Source organism: Gobio gobio (genome assembly GCF_949357685.1).
Source record: "Gobio gobio genome assembly, chromosome: 1".
Taxonomy (NCBI): domain Eukaryota; kingdom Metazoa; phylum Chordata; class Actinopteri; order Cypriniformes; family Gobionidae; genus Gobio; species Gobio gobio.
In genome coordinates this window covers 86,811,205-86,831,204 of record NC_137097.1, presented here as the reverse complement: position 1 = coordinate 86,831,204, position 20,000 = coordinate 86,811,205, and the positions used below count along the sequence as shown (strand labels likewise).

The 20,000-nt window shown below is 43.1% G+C and overlaps 1 protein-coding gene across 1 annotated transcript in view; it reads right to left on the bottom strand.

Moving 5' to 3' along the window:
• Positions 1-10,847, bottom strand: part of grin2ba (glutamate receptor, ionotropic, N-methyl D-aspartate 2B-a) — a gene marked incomplete at both ends in the record, with an annotated part of 43,788 nt that extends 32,941 nt beyond the window's left edge. Inside the window, 4 exons of the mRNA XM_079825414.1 lie at positions 1-41; positions 1,791-2,061; positions 2,132-2,275; positions 10,293-10,847. The exon at positions 1-41 is cut by the window's left edge and continues 155 nt beyond it. Coding sequence (XP_079681540.1) covers positions 1-41; positions 1,791-2,061; positions 2,132-2,275; positions 10,293-10,847 — 1,011 coding nt within the window. The remainder of the gene's footprint in view (positions 42-1,790; positions 2,062-2,131; positions 2,276-10,292) is intronic.
• Between the last annotated feature and the right edge of the window lie 9,153 nt (positions 10,848-20,000).

Sequence of the window (20,000 nt, the reverse complement as noted above, 5' to 3'; positions counted from 1 at the left end):
CAGCCCATAATCCCACTCGTCGTAGGACACGGAGATCATGCCTGCGGACACACAAGCGTCAGAGATCCGCACGTCCCTGCCCCCCCCGCCCGCCTCAGCACGCACTAGGGCTGTCAACCAATATTCTAAATTCGAATATAATTCGAATAATTAAAAAAAAACGAATTTCGAAGGTGAAAATTAATATTCGAATAAAAAAACGCCCGCGCGCTCGCCGTTGTGCTATTCTTTGAAACGACAGAGGGCGACTCTGAGTAATTGTTCTATAAACCATCAGGAAAAGCATGGAGAAGAAGTGGCTAATGTACACAGGTGACGATATTTACTTTAGTACACTTCACCGAAAACCACACTACAGAAGAATCATGTAAAACAGATCAAAATAAACCTTGATATTACTTGTGACATGAGAACAAAATGTATGTAGAAATGTAACGTTAACTTATACAACTCAATTTATGATATCTTAAATGTTTCCTAATTTCACTAAACACTTTCGTGAGTTTTCACTTCGTTTCGTGAACTTTTCTTTATTAAACAGGCTTGTTTATGCTTTTGTAGGGTCATTTTGTAAATATAAGCAACTGGACCAGCCTTACTTTGCATCGCCGCCACAAGCTCTGTGTCTGCAACACGACAAGAGGCCAGAACGGAGAAATGAATCTCGTTGATTTGTAAGGACATGAGAGCGATCAGTGTCGTGGATGAGGCGGCTTCAGGAGTTCTGTCAAGCAATGGAACCGAGGTACTGACTGAAGAGATATTGCATGAATAAAGGATAAAAAAAGGATAAAATTATTTACCGTTTCATGTCAAGGAAAAGTCCCATGTTTACCACAGCACAGCTCGCTCGGAGCATTCAATAATATGCTGTAAAACTTCAATTAATATTTGTTTCAATCACTGAATGAAGCCTGCTATATTCGGGACAAGAGTCGCGACCTTAAATTGTTTGCACAAAACTCTTGATCAGCTCTCAAAATGTGTGTGTTCATTTAAACCGTTATGCGCAGAGAGAGAGTGAGGGCGAGAGAGAGTGAGGTCTTGGCCATTAGTTGATTTACTTGTTTGTGTGAAGGTAATACATTGTCAAATATGTTTAAATTTAAAGGTCCCGTTTTTCCTGTTTTTTTGAAGCTTTGATTGTGTTTACAGTGTGCAATATAACATGTGTTCATGTTTCGCGTGTAAAAAACACAGTATTTTTCACACAATTTACTGATCTGTATACCGCTGTTTTCACTGTCCTAAAAACGGCTTGATAGATTTCCTTGTTCTATGAAGTCCCTTCAAACGCAACCGAACGCAACACTTCCTCTTCTCCACGCGGGAGCAACAAGACCACGCCCCCTTTTTCGCGTACTCTTGTGGGCGGAGGTTAGTCGACAAACTGCTCTACTGACGTCATTAAAGCAGGAAGTACAGGGATGTAGAACAAACCGGCCGTTGGCTGTAGGCTTTGAAAGGGAACTTCTGTCAAATAAAATATCTCGCTTGGCATTGAACTTTGAGCTTTATAATTTTACAGGTATTATTTATGCTCTAACAGCAACATTACACACTAACTAAAGTTTGAACAATGGGATCACGAAGAACAGGAGCTTTAAATAGACTACCTATACAAGTAGTTATGTCTCTTTGCATTCATTAGTCCTGTCATTGACAATGCGCAACCAGATGTTCGAATAGTTCGAATATTCGTGTTTTATAAGAGGGAATATTCGAACGTCATTTTTGAGCAATTTTGACAGCCCTAGCACGTCCCCCGGCCCCCCCGCCTCAGCACGCACCTGTGGGGAACTCCGGCGGGATGTGGTCGGCGTCTCCGGCCACCAGGGACGGCACGATCCAGGTGTAGCCGTAGCCCGTCAGGCCCACGGAGTGCGCCACCTCGAATATCACGTTGGCCTCCTCTTTGGTGGAGTAGAGCAGGATGACCGGGCTCTGCAGCTTCTTCATCTGGTTCTGGATCTTGGCGTCTCCGTCGTCCACAGACATGTCCAGCAGCAGCACCTCCTCCAGCTCCCAGCCCACGAAACTGTTCTCAATGGTGCTGCGGATCTGAAGGAGACCGGCAGCTGCTATATCTGTGACTAACCCAAAGGTGAGTGTGTGTGTGAGTGGGCGTTACCTTGGTGACAAAGTCCTGGTAACCGGGGTAGTATGTGGTAACTATGGAGAAGATGTACCAGTCGTATTCCTCCATGATATTGAGTATGACGGACGCCTGCTGCTCGATGGACGGTCCGAACTGGAAGAACATGGAGCTGTCGTCCTGCAGAGAGACAGACAGGTCGAGCTGCTTATGACACCGCTTACAGGTCGACGCCCAAGGGACTTAACGAGTGTATGACCTGCATCTGAGCGACATCTTCTAAAGATGGACAGCCCTAACACACACTCCGGTCTGAGGACCGGCTCTAGTGCTGGACACTGAGTTCCACTATCACAATCTCTGACGGACCCTTTCTCAACACCAAACACTGCATATTTACATCAAATAATACTTACTGAACAAAAATTAACCACAAAAGACAATGTTATACATTATATCTCATGTTTAAACCCTAGAAGGCATAACATTATGACCTAATATTGTGTTGTTCCCCCTGACCCGTCGAGGCATGGCCTCCTCTAGACCCCTGAAGGTGTGCTGTGGTATCTGGCACCAAGATGTTAGCAGCAGATCCTGTAAGTCCTGTAAGTTGCGAGACGGGGCCTCCATGGATCAGACTTGTTTGTTCAGCTCATCCCACAGATGCTCGATTGGACTGAGATCTGGGGAATTTGGAGGCCAAGTCAACACCTCAAACTCGTTGTTGTGCTCCTCAAACCATTCCTGAAGCGTTTCATCAGACCAGGCCACCTTCTTCCATTGCTCCGTGGTCCAGTTCTGATGCTCACGTGCCACTGTTGGTGCTTTGGGCGGGGGTCAGGGGTCAGCATGGGCACCCTGACTGGTCCATACTCCACAAACTGAGATGCTCTGTGTAGATGCTCTGACCACGTTTACTGGGGGAAAGGCTCTCAGCCAATCAGATTCAAGAACTGTTGCATATTCAACAAGACTTCAGCTCGCTCGTGCTCTCTTGGGCTTTGTAATGTCACACATATCGTGGATTCTCTCATTAAAGTCCTGCACATGTAATTAGTTTCTCCTTGTAGCGTAATTATAGCTGACCTTGTTCTAACTCTCGTTTTTAATTAAACATTTGGCTCATTTTAACGAGACCATTAGAGACGGCGTCAGTGACTAAAGCAGATCTGTAAACTTAAAGAAAGTGTATTTGATCCATACGAGACTGGGATTGGCTGCAGGTGATCACATGACTGTCACACGTGATCATGTTTATGCAAGAAAATACTACATTTAATAAACAATCAGACAATATGAGCTTGTTTATGTGCACGATATGGCATGTGTGGTGTGAATGTTCTGCCGCTTTCCTTCATCAGAGTAACGAGTGATGGTGAGGGGAGGAGGAAAGACTGATAGAGATGTGAAGTCAAGCCTCTGTGACGGTGTGAGAGGAGAATTTATGAGCCATGTTTCAGTTTAATGCTTTATTTAACATCACAACCCTCAATACAAGAGAGTCAGAGTGATTATGTTTGACGCCATTACCGGGAAATCATCTGAATTATTAATAAAGTCTCATGACGGTGGTTTACTGCTGGGTTAGTGGTGTGAGTTATTGATATTAACGAGTTATCAGTGCATTGGTGTGAGTTTTTGATATCTATGAGTTATCAGTGTATTGTGTGAATGTAAACGTGCTCTATGATGGTGATAAAGTCATGTTAGATGGAGAGTGATGTGTGTAACGGCTACTCATCACACACTCACACACACACGAGCGGTTCTTCCGCTTTCACACTGTGGCTACACACTGCTTTGGCAGCTGTGCTTCTCTGACTACCCCGACACACACACACACACACACACACACACACACACACACACACACACACACACACACACACACACACACACACACACACACACACACACACACACACACACACACACACACACACACACACACACACACACACACACACACACACACACACACTCTCTCCTGAACGTGTCCAGATTTCTGCGCACTGATAACGGCTGTAAAGCCTCCCGTGTGTAAATCCGGCAGGAACTCCATTGCTCAGGACAGACATCACTGCCTGAAGCTCACACTTATTTGCTGAAGCCCAGCGTTTTCTGCTCCTCATTTGCATAAAGTTGAGCGTTTCATCACTTTCTCGGGTCCGCTGTCAATCCCACAATCCCCTGCACGAGCTCAACTCCCCTAGAGCGCACGCTAGGGCCTGTACATCAGAAAGGAAATCATTCGAACCGTGTGAAAGAACAGCAGAGCCTCTGAAGCCCTTCCTCTGAAGCTGCATTGATTTGGACCTTCAGCCGATGGTTCCCACTGAAGTCCATTATGTGCTGAAAAATCCTGGAATGTTTTCCTCAAAAAACTTCATTTCTGGAACCGGGGATCGAACCACCAACCTTCCAGTTTGTAGACAACCTACATGAACCACTGAGCCACTGCCGCCCCAAATCATCAGGAATTGTTCATTCTGAAGTGAACTCATCCTTTAAAGAGACAGAACTGAGAATAAACAGAACAATATCTTTTACTGGGGTGTGCTCTTTGATATCAATCTCTCATTTGAAAGCCACGTTTCTAGCATCTGTAAAACTGCATTCTACCATCTTAAAAATATATCTACATTATGGCTCCTGCTCTCAGTGACAGTGAGTTGAGTCGTTCATGAGCTGTAGATTATTGTAATGCTCTACTGGGTGGTTGCCCTGCTCGCTTAATAAATAAACTCCAGCTGGTCCAAAACGCAGCAGCTCGAGTTCTTACTAGAACCAGGAAGTGTGACCATATTAGTCCAGATCTGTCAACACTGCACTAGCTCTCTATTAAACATCGCATACATTTTAAAATCTTGCTTATTACTTACAAAGCACTAAATGGTTTAGCTCCAGTACTGGAGCGAGCTCTTAACACATTAAAGGTCCCATGGCATGGATTTATTTTATTTTATAATGTATTCTGAGGTGTACTTATATTGTTAGTATGATTTTTACATCATAAAATGTCATAATTTAGAAATAAAAGGCATTTTTTCTATACTGATGTTTGCCCTCTGGCTGAATGCCCTGTTTCAAGGGGCGTGTCCGCTGTGAGACTTCCGTAAAAAACGCCCACTGTTGTGATTGGCTGACATCTTTGCATTTGAAATGAGCGGAGGGGGCGTGGTTTAACGAGGTCTACGAGGCACGTCAGAGAGACGGATGTCACTTCTCATCAGTTCTCTCAGCACGTCTCAGTTTAGTGAACTGTTGTAGTTACTAGCATATACTTCATGAAGGTTATTAGTTTATTTCTAGTCGGAGGGACTGTCACTCATGTCAGAAAGTTAGTAACTTTAGTAAATGATGGATCAGCGCTGACTCGAGACGCAAACCGTTTAGAAGAATTCAGTCCGATTTGGTGAACTGGTTCGACCGGTTCACTAAAAAGATCCGGTTCAAAAGAACGATTCGTTCGCGAACTGGACATCAATGGACCAGAGACGGAGCGATTGCTAACAACGGGATATTGTGCTGAGTTGTGAGAGCGCTGTCAGCGCCGTGAGTTTATTGTGTTTGTATCTGAGAGTTCTGATCACAGATCAGGAGGAACTGAGAAAAGACTTCTGTTTTCCTTTGTACATCCAAACACTGAGAAACTGCCAGCGTTCACTCGTTCACAAGCCATGATCTCTCCAGGACAAATATGGCGCTCGCATGGGCGTGCCACATTCTCTGGGCGGAGGAAAGGGAGGAAACAGTTCCTGTTATGATGTCATAACAGGAAAATTCTGTTGTCATTTTCTCAAAGGCAGAGAAAGAGCCAGAACTCAGTTTACACCAATCAAAATGTCTAGCCACTTGGGTACAATATTCAGGCTAGGGGAACTCATATTAATGTTGAAAAACCTCATAAAATGAACATTTCATGCCATGGGACCTTTAACACACATCGCCTCTGGCTTGGCTTGCTCAGTTGGGGACACAAATTTTCAACTAAATAAGAATATTAATCCAATTAGTTAACTAAATTAACCATATAAACTAAATTACTGATCTAAAGCCCACACTGTCACTGTATGATAATTGAAATGAACTGATGACATCACCGTTTTCTCCAGAGCGGCTGTACGGCCGAATCAAATTCTGTTGCATTATTTTCCTGTTTAACACTGTAAAGCTGCTCTGAAACAATCTACATTGTTAAAAGCGCTATATAAATAAAGTTGACTTGACTTATTGGATGGCAGGAGCTGAAGTTTTGTTCACGCGTCGAGACTCTGGGTCATTGTTTGTCTATGTAAACACTAGACGACTGCGCTCGTGTCTAGAAACTGCTCGAGGTGAAAGAGGTTCAGGCTCTGCTTTCTGTGTGAACTCACCCATAACTCTAAACGCTGAGGTGCTGAAGGTGACCGTGAGATGCTGCGGTTCACAACCACACAACATACACACACGACAACAACTTCAGGAGCGGTCACATGACTTCCTCTGCTCAATGACTGCTGTGTGTGTGTGTGTGTAACAGATTGTGGCATCCTGACAGCAGGCATCTTGGCACAGAACTCTGGGTAATTGACTGAGCTCAACTCGTACTCTCATTCAGCGTCTCTCTCTCTCTCTCTCTGTGATGATCAGCAGACAGCAGGAACAGAGAGCAGGACGGAGGAAGGACAAACAGACGGAGAGATGTGGAGACGAGCAGAGAGAGAGAGAGAGAGAGAGAGAGAGAGAGAGAGAGAGAGAGAGAGAGAGAGAGAGAGAGAGAGAAGGAGCCCTAAATATGTGTCCTAGTTCTCTGGTCTTTAAAGCGGAGCACACATGACACTATCTAAACCAGGCCAGAGAGAGATGGATAAACAGGTGAGACTCTCGCTCTCTCTCTCTGGGCTGAAGGTCGTCCAGTCTGACCTCTGACCTCCTGTCTGTCGGTACAGAAGATCACTGGCTTCATGTGGTCCGTCTTCACAGAAGAAAACCCTCATAAACCAGCCTGGAGGGCTTAAAGGGACGGTACATCCCCAAAAAAGGGGCCATTCCTCAAGTCTTTCCGGATGTTTTGAAGAGAACAACATTGGACCCCATTGACTTTAATAACACAGAGATTTCTCAGAATAGCTCGACTGAAGAAGGTAATCAGGTTTGTGCAGTGCTGAGAGGGCGAGTGAACGGTGGAGAATCAGCGCTGAGCTGAATAACCTCCCCATTGTCTTCTGCGGAGCTGCTTACAGAAGGGTTGAGTTCTGCAGCATTAACACTGTAGAGGTTGAGCCGCTGGACGGCTGAGCGTGGGCCGCTCTTCATCTTCATCTTCATCCGCGTGTTTTGAGAGACGTTTAATTTCACAGGCGTTTAAAGTGCGTGGGCACAGATCTGACTCACAGCGCTTACGTCGAGGACCCGATCGCTTTCTGAGTGTGTCTGTCGGCTCATCATCATCATCCTCACACACACACACCTGGGTGTGCTCTTTGATACCAATCTTTCGTTTGAAAGCCACGTTTCTAGCATCTGTAAAACTGCTTTCTACCATCTTAAAAATATATCTAAATTATGGCACATGCTCTCAATGCAAAATGCTGAACAGTTAGTTCATGCGTTCATGACCTCAAGGTTAGATTATTGTAATGCTCTACTGGGTGGTTGCCCTGCTCGCTTAATAAATAAACTCCAGCTGATCCAAAACGCAGCAGCTCGAGTTCTTACTAGAACCAGGAAGTATGACCATATTAGCCCAGTTCTGTCAACACTGCACTGGCTGCCTATTAAACATCGCATACATTTTAAAATCTTACTTATTACTTACAAAGCACTAAATGGTTTAGCTCCCCAATACTTGAGCGAGCTCTTAACATATTATACTCCATCACGTCTACTGCGGTCTCAAAATTCTGGCCAGTTGATCATACCGAGAATATCCAAATCAACTGCAGGCGGTCGATCGTTTTCCTATTTAGCACCTAAACTCTGGAACAGTCTTCCTAACATTGTTCGGGAAGCAGACACACTCTGTCAGTTTAAATCTAGACTAAAAACACATCTCTTTACTGTGGCATACACATAAAACACTTTTTCAATGAAATGATTGTTAGGCTGCATTAACTAGGTCAGCCGGAACCGGGAACACTTCCCATAACAACTGATGTACTCGTTACATCATCAGAAGAATGGCATCTAGGCTAATGTTAGTCTCTCTGTTTTATCCCGAGGTTTACTGCAGTCAGCCGGATCCGGGCCGTATCCAGATCAGATGGTGGACCTGCGCCCAGAGAAGACCAACACAGGACCCCGAAGTGTCTGGGAGACCGTGATTAGACTCCCCCTGAAACTGCCTCATCGACACGGCATCTCAATAAACCCGTCTCCTGCGTGTTGCCTCCGATCATTCGAATATTGCACTTTAATAATTATTTAATCAACATCATCCTCAATAAACCCGTCTCCAGCATGTTGCCCCCGGTCCCTCGAATATTCTGATCTATTATGACCTCCGAGCTGTAAAACTGCCAGAATAATAATAATAATACGCTGTTTGTTAATTGGCCAGAGGAGAACTGCCCCCCCGACTGAGCCTGGTTTCTCCCAAGGTTTATTTTTCTCCATTAGGTCACCTAATGGGGTTTTGGTTTCCTTGCCACTGTTGCCTCTGGCTTGGCGTGCTCAGTTGGGGACACTAAATTTTTCAACTAAACATCGAAATACATCTAAATAATAAACTAAATTAACCATTTAAACTAAATTACTGATCAAATTATTGATCTAAAGCCCACACTGTCACTGTATGATACTTGAAATTTTTCCAGAATGGCTATACAGCTGAATAAAATTATGCTGCATTATTTTCCTGTTTAACACTGTAAAGCTGCTTTGAAACAATCTACATTGTTAAAAGCGCTATATAAATAAAGTTGACTTGACTTGACTTGACTTGACACACACACACACCTTCCCCCATCATGCATCTGTGCTGCCCTCTTCAGAATGCAAGTCACCATGTAATCAAAATCGGCAGTTTTCTGATGGAACATTGCAGTGTTTATTGTAAATGATTTATCATGCTTCATCTCTTCTCTGATGACGAGGGCGGGGCAACCTGTCCACCAATAGCAAACCACAACCATCCATCAACAACCCACGGACAAAATCAAGCTCCGCCCTACATTTGTTCTTGTTTGAGAAGCGCTTCACTCGATATACGGCACAATAGAGCACAACTTCTGTGGAATATTTTAGTGTTTATTCTAAATGATTGATCATTATTGGGTTAATATCCTTGAATCAGAATAACTTCATCTCTTCTCTGATGATGAGGGCGGGGCAACCTGTCACTCACATGAGATCCACCAATAGCAAACCACAACCATCCAATCAATTCCCCACAGACACAATCAAGCTCCGCCCCACATTTGTTCTTGTTCAAGAGGCGTTTCACACGGATATATGGCACAATAGAGCACAACTTCTGAGGAATATTGCAGTGTTTATTCTAAATGATTGATCATTATTGTGTTAATAATCTTGAATCAGAATAGCTTCATCTCTTCTCTGATGACGAGGGCGGGGCAACCTGTCACTCACATGAGATCCACCAATAGCAAACCACAACCATCCAATCAGTTCCCCACAGACACAATCAAGCTCCGCCCCACATTTGTTCTTGTTTGAGAAGCGCTTCACTCGATATACGGCACATTAGAGCCCAACTTCTCTGGAATATTGCAGTGTTTATTCTAAATGATTTATCATTATTGTGTTAATAAACTTGAATCAGAATAATGTCATCTCTTCTCTGATGATGAGGGCGGGGCCACCTGTCCATCAATAGCAAACCACAACCATCCAATCAATTCCCCACGGACAATAGCAAACCACAACCATCCAATCAATTCCCCACAGACACAATCAAGCTCCGCCCCACATTTCTTCTTGTTCTAGAGGCGTTTCACACGGATATACGGCACAATAGAGCACAACTTCTGAGGAATATTGCAGTGTTTATTCTAAATGATTGATCATTATTGTGTTAATAATCTTGAATCAGAATAACATCATCTCTTTTCTGATGACGAGGGTGGGGTCACCTGTCACTCACATGAGATCCACCAATAGCAAACCACAACCATCCAATCAATTCCCCACAGACACAATCAAGCCCCGCCCTACATTTGCTCTTGTCCGTCACTATAGGGAAGTAAAGTTTTACCTTTGCGGCCATGATCATGGAGGAGCCTCCCTTCACGCCCAGGATGGGGATGTGCGTCTGCGCCGAGATGAAGTCCAGGATCTGTGCGATGGCCTCCTGGTCGGTGTCGTCTCCGAACACCACGCCCTGCAGCCAGTGCTCCGTCATCAGGTCGCAGATGCTCTTGATGATGCTCTTGGGGTCCGTCTCGTTCATGGTGATCATCTCCACATTGGGCGCCAGCGGCATGTGGCTGAAGTCGTCTTTGTCGCGGGTGCCGGCGAGCGCCACCTCACTAGAGTTCCCCACCAGCACCACGGCGATGCTCAGGCCCTGCAGATACTTGGATATGGGCGGGAACTGAGCCACCGACGATGGGATGTAGTGGGACACGCCCCCTCCGCCCCGATCGCGCCGCGATTGGACGGCCGCCGGCAGAAGCAGCAGCAGGCACACGGCAAACAGCTGGTAGAGCGAGGGGCGGGGCCAGTGGAATGAGGGCGGGGCCGGCGGACACAGCCATGCCTGTTTTTCCTGAGTGGGTGGAGCTAAGCCACGGTAAACGCAGATGGACATGATGGAGGAGAGAAAAACCTGTGAGAAAAAATAAATTTACATTAACCAAGGCCTGTGGTTTGTGGCAATCTCTCTTACACATGGGCGTCGGAACTATTGTATGTGTGCGGGACCTTTTAAGACCAATGATATCGGACCCGCCGACTTTTACTGTCTCAATTCAGCGCATGTCTGTTCACCCCTAACCCATAAACACTATTATTAAACACACATTAGACGCTTTATTTCCACTTGTTGAATATTATCTTCATTTTTATTGAAAATAAATGCCTTACTGATCTGATCTGATATGTGATGGGAGAAGGGAGAAGAGTGGCAAAAGGCGGATTGGAAACCTCAGGTCTTACCCCTACACTAACACTGTTAATGACTCAATGTCTTCTGTAATGTTGTCTTGTCAACCAGACATTTAGTAAACAAGGTGGGCTATTTGCAAATAGCATGAACTCCAGTAAAAATGCTCTGGGGGAGGACCCACCCACATGTCTTTGCTTCTGACGCCCATGCTCTTACACATCATTCTTTAATCAATTCTCCAAAACTAAATTAGACCAACAGCTGGAATGATGAACTTTATTATTGTTCACTCTGAACTTCTCATGTTATATGTTTGGCCACAGTTCTTCGAAGTCTAACTGATGGAGTGTGTAGCTTTTCATTTCTTAAACAGCCATGTAGGAAGACACATCACGGTCATATTCCAGTAAAGATTCATCCGCTCAAACCGTGAGAGAATGGTTGGGAGGAGCATGAAGAGTCCAGAGAGAGTCAGATGTGCTGGAGGAGACTTTACACAGTGCTGGACTCTTGCGTTGGCAATCTGGACCAGAAATCAAGCGTAGCGTCAGTTCTGGCAGGTCAAGCTCGCATCAGCTGACCTATAGGGATACAATGTCTATCACAGCACACATATGTAAGCTCCTTCAGGACTATCAGCAGCTATCGTGTTCTCCAGAGCTCATTTACCCTCCTCCATCCCCAGCTCCTCCTCTCGTCCAGTCAGGATTTTGCATTCTGAATCCCCTCGAATCAGACTAAAGTCCCGAATTATCTGCAATACATCATGTTGGTTCTGTTCTGTTCCCCATAAGGGGGTTATCGCTGCTCTCATCCATGCTAGGCTGCCCAGAACAGAACCATATCACCAGTCCAAACCGTATGCTAATCATCTTTAACAATAAATGATGACATCACAGCATCTGTTTCCATCCAGTTTCTGGTCCAGATCTTGTACTGCCAATGCAAGAGTCCAGCACTGTGTAAAGTCTCCTCCAGCACATCCCACAGACTCTCAGTGAATGAAGAGCAACCCGTGAGGGTTTCAGGCCTGAGCCGTGTTCCTCCGGTGTCTGTGACACACATGGATAGTGCAGCTCATCAGATCAATATTTCATGGGAGCGCCGCGCGTCTTCAGGCTGTTTATTATGGATGAGATAAACTCTCCCCTCGGACGAAGTGCCGCCTACACACTGTACGCCGTTACACAACAGCTGTAATGATCTCCACGACAGCCTGTGGTTATAGTCAGGAGAGACTGAGATGGAGAGCTTACACAGTGATTCTTTCCACATAATGGAAGCCAATGGGGTCCAATGTCGTTGGACTCATAACATTTAATGCTTTATTTCAGTTCAGGTAACGTTTATGGCACAATAACGGTTTTAGGGTTCTTTGGCACTGAAGACAGAAAGCACACGTTTGTGATGCCGAGACTGACACACAGTTCAGAGATCTGAGTCTGCACTTCTCTCGGCCACTCAGTTTCCATAGCAACCATTAAAATAGACCTCTCCATACAGTTGATGGCCTCACTCAGGCTCCGCCCCTCTGCAGGAGCCACTCACGTCACTGTAATTAGCATAAGAGAGAGCCGTTTATGAGATGAGAAACATACACACACACACACACACAGCGGACTGTAATCAGTGGAATGAGATTGATTGAAGCTTTTCACAGATTACAGCTTCAGCTCGGCTATTTCAGGAGCACATTACATGGATGAAGACTGTGTGTGTGTGTGTGTGTGTGTCACATCAGTGACATCACAAACGGATGTGGGCGGGTCCAAGAAAAGTTGATTTGTATGCAAATTAAGTTTGACTTTCAACCAATAGGAGTGAAGGCTGTCAGTGGATCTCAAACATAGTTGAGAGAAAAACACAAAGTCGTCACGTTTTATTATAAATAACGTAAAAGAAAACATTATAAAGGTAATTTAGTTCCCGGTAGCTCCACAACAAACCATTCACAGTAATGTTAACGCTACTCGGAAGAGAACAGGAATGACACATATAAGCATAACTCACAACATGTATTATGACCACCAAGCCTAAATGGATCCAGGTAAGTTGACCTCATCTCTCATTCAGCACCTATACAAATGTGTTTCGTGTGTTTGATGCTAATTGCATTATATATTCACAGCACATTTCAGATGATTAAAACACAACTGGGTCAGTCCGTGTCAACTCAACCACAGGTCCCGGCTAAAACTTCTTATTCTGGTGACAGAACTACATAAATGCGCTAGAAAGCCAGAGTATTAAACGTCACAGATGTGTATTGACAGTAATCTCTGTTGTGTAGAGGAGGCTCAGAATGAGATCTGGAGCCCAATCTCAGGGGTTAAACATGACTGTAGAAAGATGGCAGCATCATTATTGTATTCTCACACAGAGATTGGTAGATCTATTAGTGAAATCTGTTGACTTTATCAATCTGTGTGTCATTATATGCCAAAGGTGAGCGCTCAAACATGGGGAATAAGCACTTCTGCTGTTTCTTTGTAACTCTTGGAATCTTATTTTAAGACCCTGTATGGTTCAATCCCAGAGATGAAGGGATGTCAATGTGGTAATGTGTAGTTACGATATTTTGAACTCTTGCTGGCTTCAAACGCTGATAAAATGAACAAAATCCCTTCTTCCAAATATAGATTCTTATAAATACACTTTTGAGAGCGTTTATGGCAATCAGAAGGTCTGTTCTGTGCAATTGTTTTGATAGAGGGAAGCAAGATACATTTCCAGTTTCAACATTATTTGTTCTTCAGATGTTCCTCTTTAAAAGAACAAAACTATCATCATCTATGTGCAAAGAGACCCACATTAGGGTTTTGACCAGTGAAAATATTACCGTTTTACTCCTGGAGCCACGTTGAGATCCTCATATCTCTGGGACTGAGCCATCGATGGCCTTTAAAATGAAGAAACCAACAGAAAAAGTCATTAAGAGCCAGAATCTAGAAGGATATTCAGATATCTTTAACACTTCTGGAGTTACAGACGAGCAAACTTGAGTCAAAGACACAGTAGAAGTGCTTATCCCCCATGTTTGAGCGCTCACCGTTGGCATATAATGACACACAGATTGATAAAGTCAACAGATTTCACTAATAGATCCACCAATCTCTGAGTGAGAATACAATAATGATGCTGCCATCTTTCTACAGTCATGTTTACACCCTGAGATTGGGCTCCAGATCTCATTCTGAGCCTCCTCTACACAACAGAGATTACTGTTAATACACATCTGAGACGTTTCCTAAAGTAAAGCACATGTGTATAATGAAATGATGGAAAAGGAACTGGTCAGTCTCAGTGAGTTTGATTCAAATGACGTTACATCATCATGTTTCATTCATTGATGTACATATCCGGTATATCATACATCCTCTGGCTAATGATTGAGTTGTTGTTGTTGTTTTTTTGTTCATCTGTTTATTGTACTTTTACAACATTAACAGGATAAAGAAACATGAGCAGAGTAAGAAATACACACACTCATAATCAAAGTGTGTGAGCGGACGGGCTGCTGTTAATGTGTTATCTGTTTACCAACCCATCGATCTGCTGATCTGTGTGTGTGTGTGTGTGAAGTGTTGTGGTTTATTTTCATTTCTGATGGTGTAATTAGATCAGATTAATCTGAGTTCATCATGTGTTGGCACTCATGATCACGCAGCGGCCGCACGTGTTCAGACTGACTGATTGATGAATAAATCACCTGCCCCGCTTCAGTGTGTGTGTGTGTGTTAGGGCTGCATGATTAATCTAAATGAAACTGATTTGGCTAAGGCTTCTGTAATGTGCAGCTGGTCAGGGCAGTGGCTCTGTGATCTGTGAATGCTGCTCCGTCTAAAGCCAGAGGGCGCTCTGGTGCAGAAACTCCACATATGCCCCGCAGGAGTGTGATAACACACACCGTTCCAGGAAATCCCTATGGGCATGGAAGTGCGAGAAGCACGAGTTTGCTCGGATGATAAGACGGCCAGGGCCAGGGGCTCCACCCTGAGGCAGTAGAGGACGCTGGTCAGGGCAGTTTAGAGAGACGGAGGCGCGCTCCGCAGATTTAAGGGGTCTGGCTCAGAGCCGGAGACAAGACCAGAAGGCGGAGCGCAGAGGAGGCGTGAAGAGGGAGAAGGAGAGACCTGAGGGAAGGGATCCAAAACAAGGGTCCCAGAGGCCAAATAACATCTGCCATTGCGAGTTGTGGGCTCTTTGTGAGATGTCCTGAGCGTGGGCTGTAGTGAGAGAGTTGTCCTATTGAGGCCTCCGCTAGAGCTCGGACAGGCGGCAGGTCTTTAGGCTCTCTGGGAGACTCCTCGGCTACTAACCCTAGTGTGGAGTGTTGCTAGGCCTCCACTCCTAGAGCTCGGTCTTTAGGCTCTCTGGGAGACTCCTCGGCTACTAACCCTAGTGTGGAGTGTTGCTAGGCCTCCACTCCTAGAGCTCAGTCTTTAGGCTCTCTGGGAGACTCCTCAGCTACTAACCCTAGTGTGGAGTGTTGCTAGGCCTCCACTCCTAGAGCTCGGTCTTTAGGCTCTCTGGGAGACTCCTCGGCTACTAATCCTAGTGTGGAGTGTTTCTAGGCGTCCACTCCTAGAGCTCGTCTTTAGGCTCTCTGGGAGACTCCTCGGCTACTAACCCTAGTGTGGAGTGTTTCCAGGCCTCCACTCCTAGAGCTCGGTCTTTAGGCTCTCTGGGAGACTCCTCGGCTACTAACCCTAGTGTGGAGTGTTTCCAGGCCTCCACTCCTAGAGCTCGGTCTTTAGGCTCTCTGGGAGACTCCTCGGCTACTAACCCTAGTGTGGAGTGTTGCTAGGCCTCCACTCCTAGAGCTCGGTCTTTAGGCTCTCTGGGAGACTCCTTGGCTACTAACCCTAGTGTGGAGTGTTGCTAGACCTCCACCCTTCAGGGCTGTCTGAACAGAAGTTCTGAGTGCTAGGCTCTCTGTGAGAACCCTTGGACGCTTGCCTGAACGTAGTTAGGCTTCCTCTTTATAGAGTCCTCCCGTTGAGACTTCCGTTCTTGAGAAGCTCTGGTCTGTGATGTTGTTGATGAGGACCCCTTTGAGTCTTAGCTCAGCCATTAGGAAATCCCTTCAGCATGCTGGCGTGGCTATTCCATTCCCCATAGGGGACGCAGCACAAGTTCCGTTTCGAAAGGGAGCGTCTCAGGTTATGTGTGTAACCCTGGTTCCCTGAGGACAGGGAATGAGGCGCTGCGTCCCTGCCATGCTTCCGGCATTCCTGCACACGTCTCCTTAAGGCAAGAGGATGGCGTATGTCACAGGCATGTGTGTGTGTGTGTGTGTTACGTGACAGTTAGGAACATTATTTCGAATAGTCCTGCTGCACCTTTTCTGTCTCTTCTGCCATATAATAAATGCTTCATTCACTTAATTACTACAATTAAAAATCACACATTACAACAAGAGCCAGATATTTTTATAAAGCAAGAGAATGAAACCCTCAATTCTGTAATGTCATCATGACTCTCAACACAATAACTACTGACCAAAGCAACAGCTTTATTAATCTACAGGAGATTGAGCTCCGCTCTCAGCTCTCGGCCATCTACACATCGCCAAACCAGACTAACACAACACACACTGATAACCAGAGCTATACCATCTGCACACTAATGATACTAATGATAACTATAACATAACTATAACTAATGATAATACAACTATAACTAACTATAATATAACTGATGATAACTATAACTAACATAACTACAAGTACTTACAACATAACTATACCCAATGATAACTAAAACTACAACATAATTACAACCAATGATAACTATAACTAATGATAACTATAACTACAACATAACTACAACTACTTATAACATAACTATAACCAATGATAACTATAACATAACTATAACTAATGATAACTATAGCATAACTATAACTAATGATAACTATAACTACAACATAACTATTACTAATGATAACTATAACTAAAATAACTATAATTAATGATGACTATAACTAAAATAACTATAACTAATGATAACTATTACTAACATAACTATAACTAATGATAACTATAATAACTATAACTAACATAACTATAACTAATGATAATGATAACTAACATAACTATAACTAATGATAACTATAACTATAACAACTATAACTAATGATAACATATATACTTAACATAACTATTACCAATGATAACTATAACTAATGATAACTATATATAACATAACTATAACTAATGATAACTATAACTAACATAACTATAACTAATTATAACTCTAAATAGAACTAATGATAACAATAACTAACATAACTATAACAATAACATAACTATTACTACTTATAACTATAACTATAGCTAATGATTACAATAACATAACTATAACTAACATAACTATAACTACAACATAACTATAACTAACTATCAAGTCAAGTCAACTTTATTTATATAATCATTTATTTATATTATAGTTATAGTTATGGTTATAGTTGTTATGTTTATGGTTATAGTTATGGTTATAGTTAAGGTTATAGTTATGGTTACAGTTATGGTTATGGCTATAGTTACAGTTATGGTTATGACTATAGTTATAGTTATAGTTGTTATGTTATAGTTATGGTCATGGTTGTGGTTAAGGTTATAGTTATGGTTACAGTTATGGTTATCGCTATAGTTACAGTTATGGTTATGACTATATTTATAGTTATGGTTATGGTTATAGTTATAGTTGTTATGGTTATGGTTATACTGTAGTTATGGTTATGGTTATGGTTAAGGTCATAGTTTGTAACGTAACTGCTCTGAGACAGAAGGGTTGAGGATCCAAATGCAGTTTTATTTGTATGGGGTAATCCAAACTCGATGTCATCAAACAGGCAAGGGGTCATAACATGTAATCAGTCCAATAAGGCAAACAAGACAGGAGAGACAGGCTAGCGGGTCATCCACAGAACAGGCACGAAATCCAAAACCAAGAGACAAGAAACCAGGGTAACACTCAGAAATGCAGTTTGAACAAAACAAGACTTCGCAGTGAATGACAGGATGAACATGGTTTATATAGACTGGGGTAATGGGGTAATGAGACACAGGTGCAAACAATGAGTGATGATGAGTCTGGGCAAAGCATTATGGGAAATGTAGTCTTTGATGGAATGACAGTCAGGGTTGGAGTGCCCTCTGGTGGTGATCACAGGCAATCTCACTGGTGAATTGTGACATAGTTATGGTTATAGTTATAGTTATGGTTATGGTTAAGGTTATATTTATGGTTATGGTTATGGTTAAGGTTATAGTTATGGTTGTAGTTATAGTTATGGTTGTGGTTGTAGTTATGGTTAAGGTTATATTTATGGTTATGGTTATGGTTAAGGTTGTAGTTATGGTTGTAGTTATAGTTATGGTTATGGTTGTAGTTGTAGTTATGGTTATGGTTAAGGTTATAGTTATGGTTGTAGTTATAGTTATGGTTATGGTTGTAGTTATGGTTATGGTTAAGGTTATAGTTATGGTTGTGGTTATAGTTATGGTTAAGGTTATAGTTATGGTTGTAGTTATAGTTATGGTTAAGGTTATAGTTATGGTTGCAGTTATGGTTATGGTTAAGGTTATAGTTATGGTTATGGTTGTAGTTATAGTTATGGTTAAGGTTATAGTTATGGTTGCAGTTATTGTTATGGTTATGGTTAAGGTTAGAGTTATGGTTGTAGTTATGGTTAAGGTTATAGCTATGGTTATAGTTATGGTTGTAGTTGTAGTTGTAGTTATGGTTAAGGTTATAGTTATGTATAAGGTTAAGGTTAAGGTTAAGGTTATGGTTAAGGTTAAGGTTATAGTTATGGTTATGGTTAAGGTTAAGGTTATAGTTATGGTTAAGGTTAAGGTTAAGGTTATAGTTATGGTTAAGGTTATAGTTATGGTTAAGGTTAAGGTTATAGTTATGGTTAAGGTTATAGTTAAGGTTAAGGTTATAGTTATGGTTATGGTTATGGTTATAGTTATGGTTATGGTTATGGTTATAGTTATGGTTATAGTTATGGTTATGGTTATGGTTATGGTTATAGTTATGGTTATGGTTATAGTTATGGTTATGGTTATGGTTGATGGTGTGAACGGGTGTTCACTGTTAAGTCTGACCACACCACCTCACCGGACAACACAACATCTGACCATCAGAGAACCACACACAGACATGACATGACTGAGCTGCTCCTCTGAATCAGAGTCTGTGTGTGTGTGTGTGTGTGTGTGTGTGTGGGCATGTTTTTGTGAAATATCAGGACACAAATGTGTATAATGACATGGGTATGACATAGGTATTACAAAAAGAGGGTGAAATATGAGGACGTTCCCCATGTCCTCACTTTTCAAAATGCTTATAAATCATACAGAACAAGTTATTTTTTTTACAGAAAGTGAACTGCACAGTCTCCTGTGAGGGTTAGGTTTAGGGTCAGTGTAAGGGGATATAAAATACGGTTTGTACAGTATAAAAACCATTACGCCTATGGAATGTCCTCACATTTCACAAAAACAAACATGTGTGTGTGTGTGTGTGTGTGTGTGTGTGAAACTCTGATGAGAGCAGCAGCTTTATCACAGATTATCACAGATTACTGCGTGAGTGTGTGTGTGTGTGTGTGTGTCAGGTGTTGCCATCTTTTTCTGATCAAACGTCTGATCTGAACTCAGCCGCAGACGGACCCGTGAGATAAACACACCGAATAATGATGAACATGTGCACATGCTGCGGCAGGTGTGTGTGTGTGTGTGTGTGTGTGTGTGTGGACTGGTAATCCTTACGTTATGGGGACAAAATGTCCCCACAAAGATAGCAATATCCGAAATCCTCATCCTTGTGGGGACATTTTTAGGT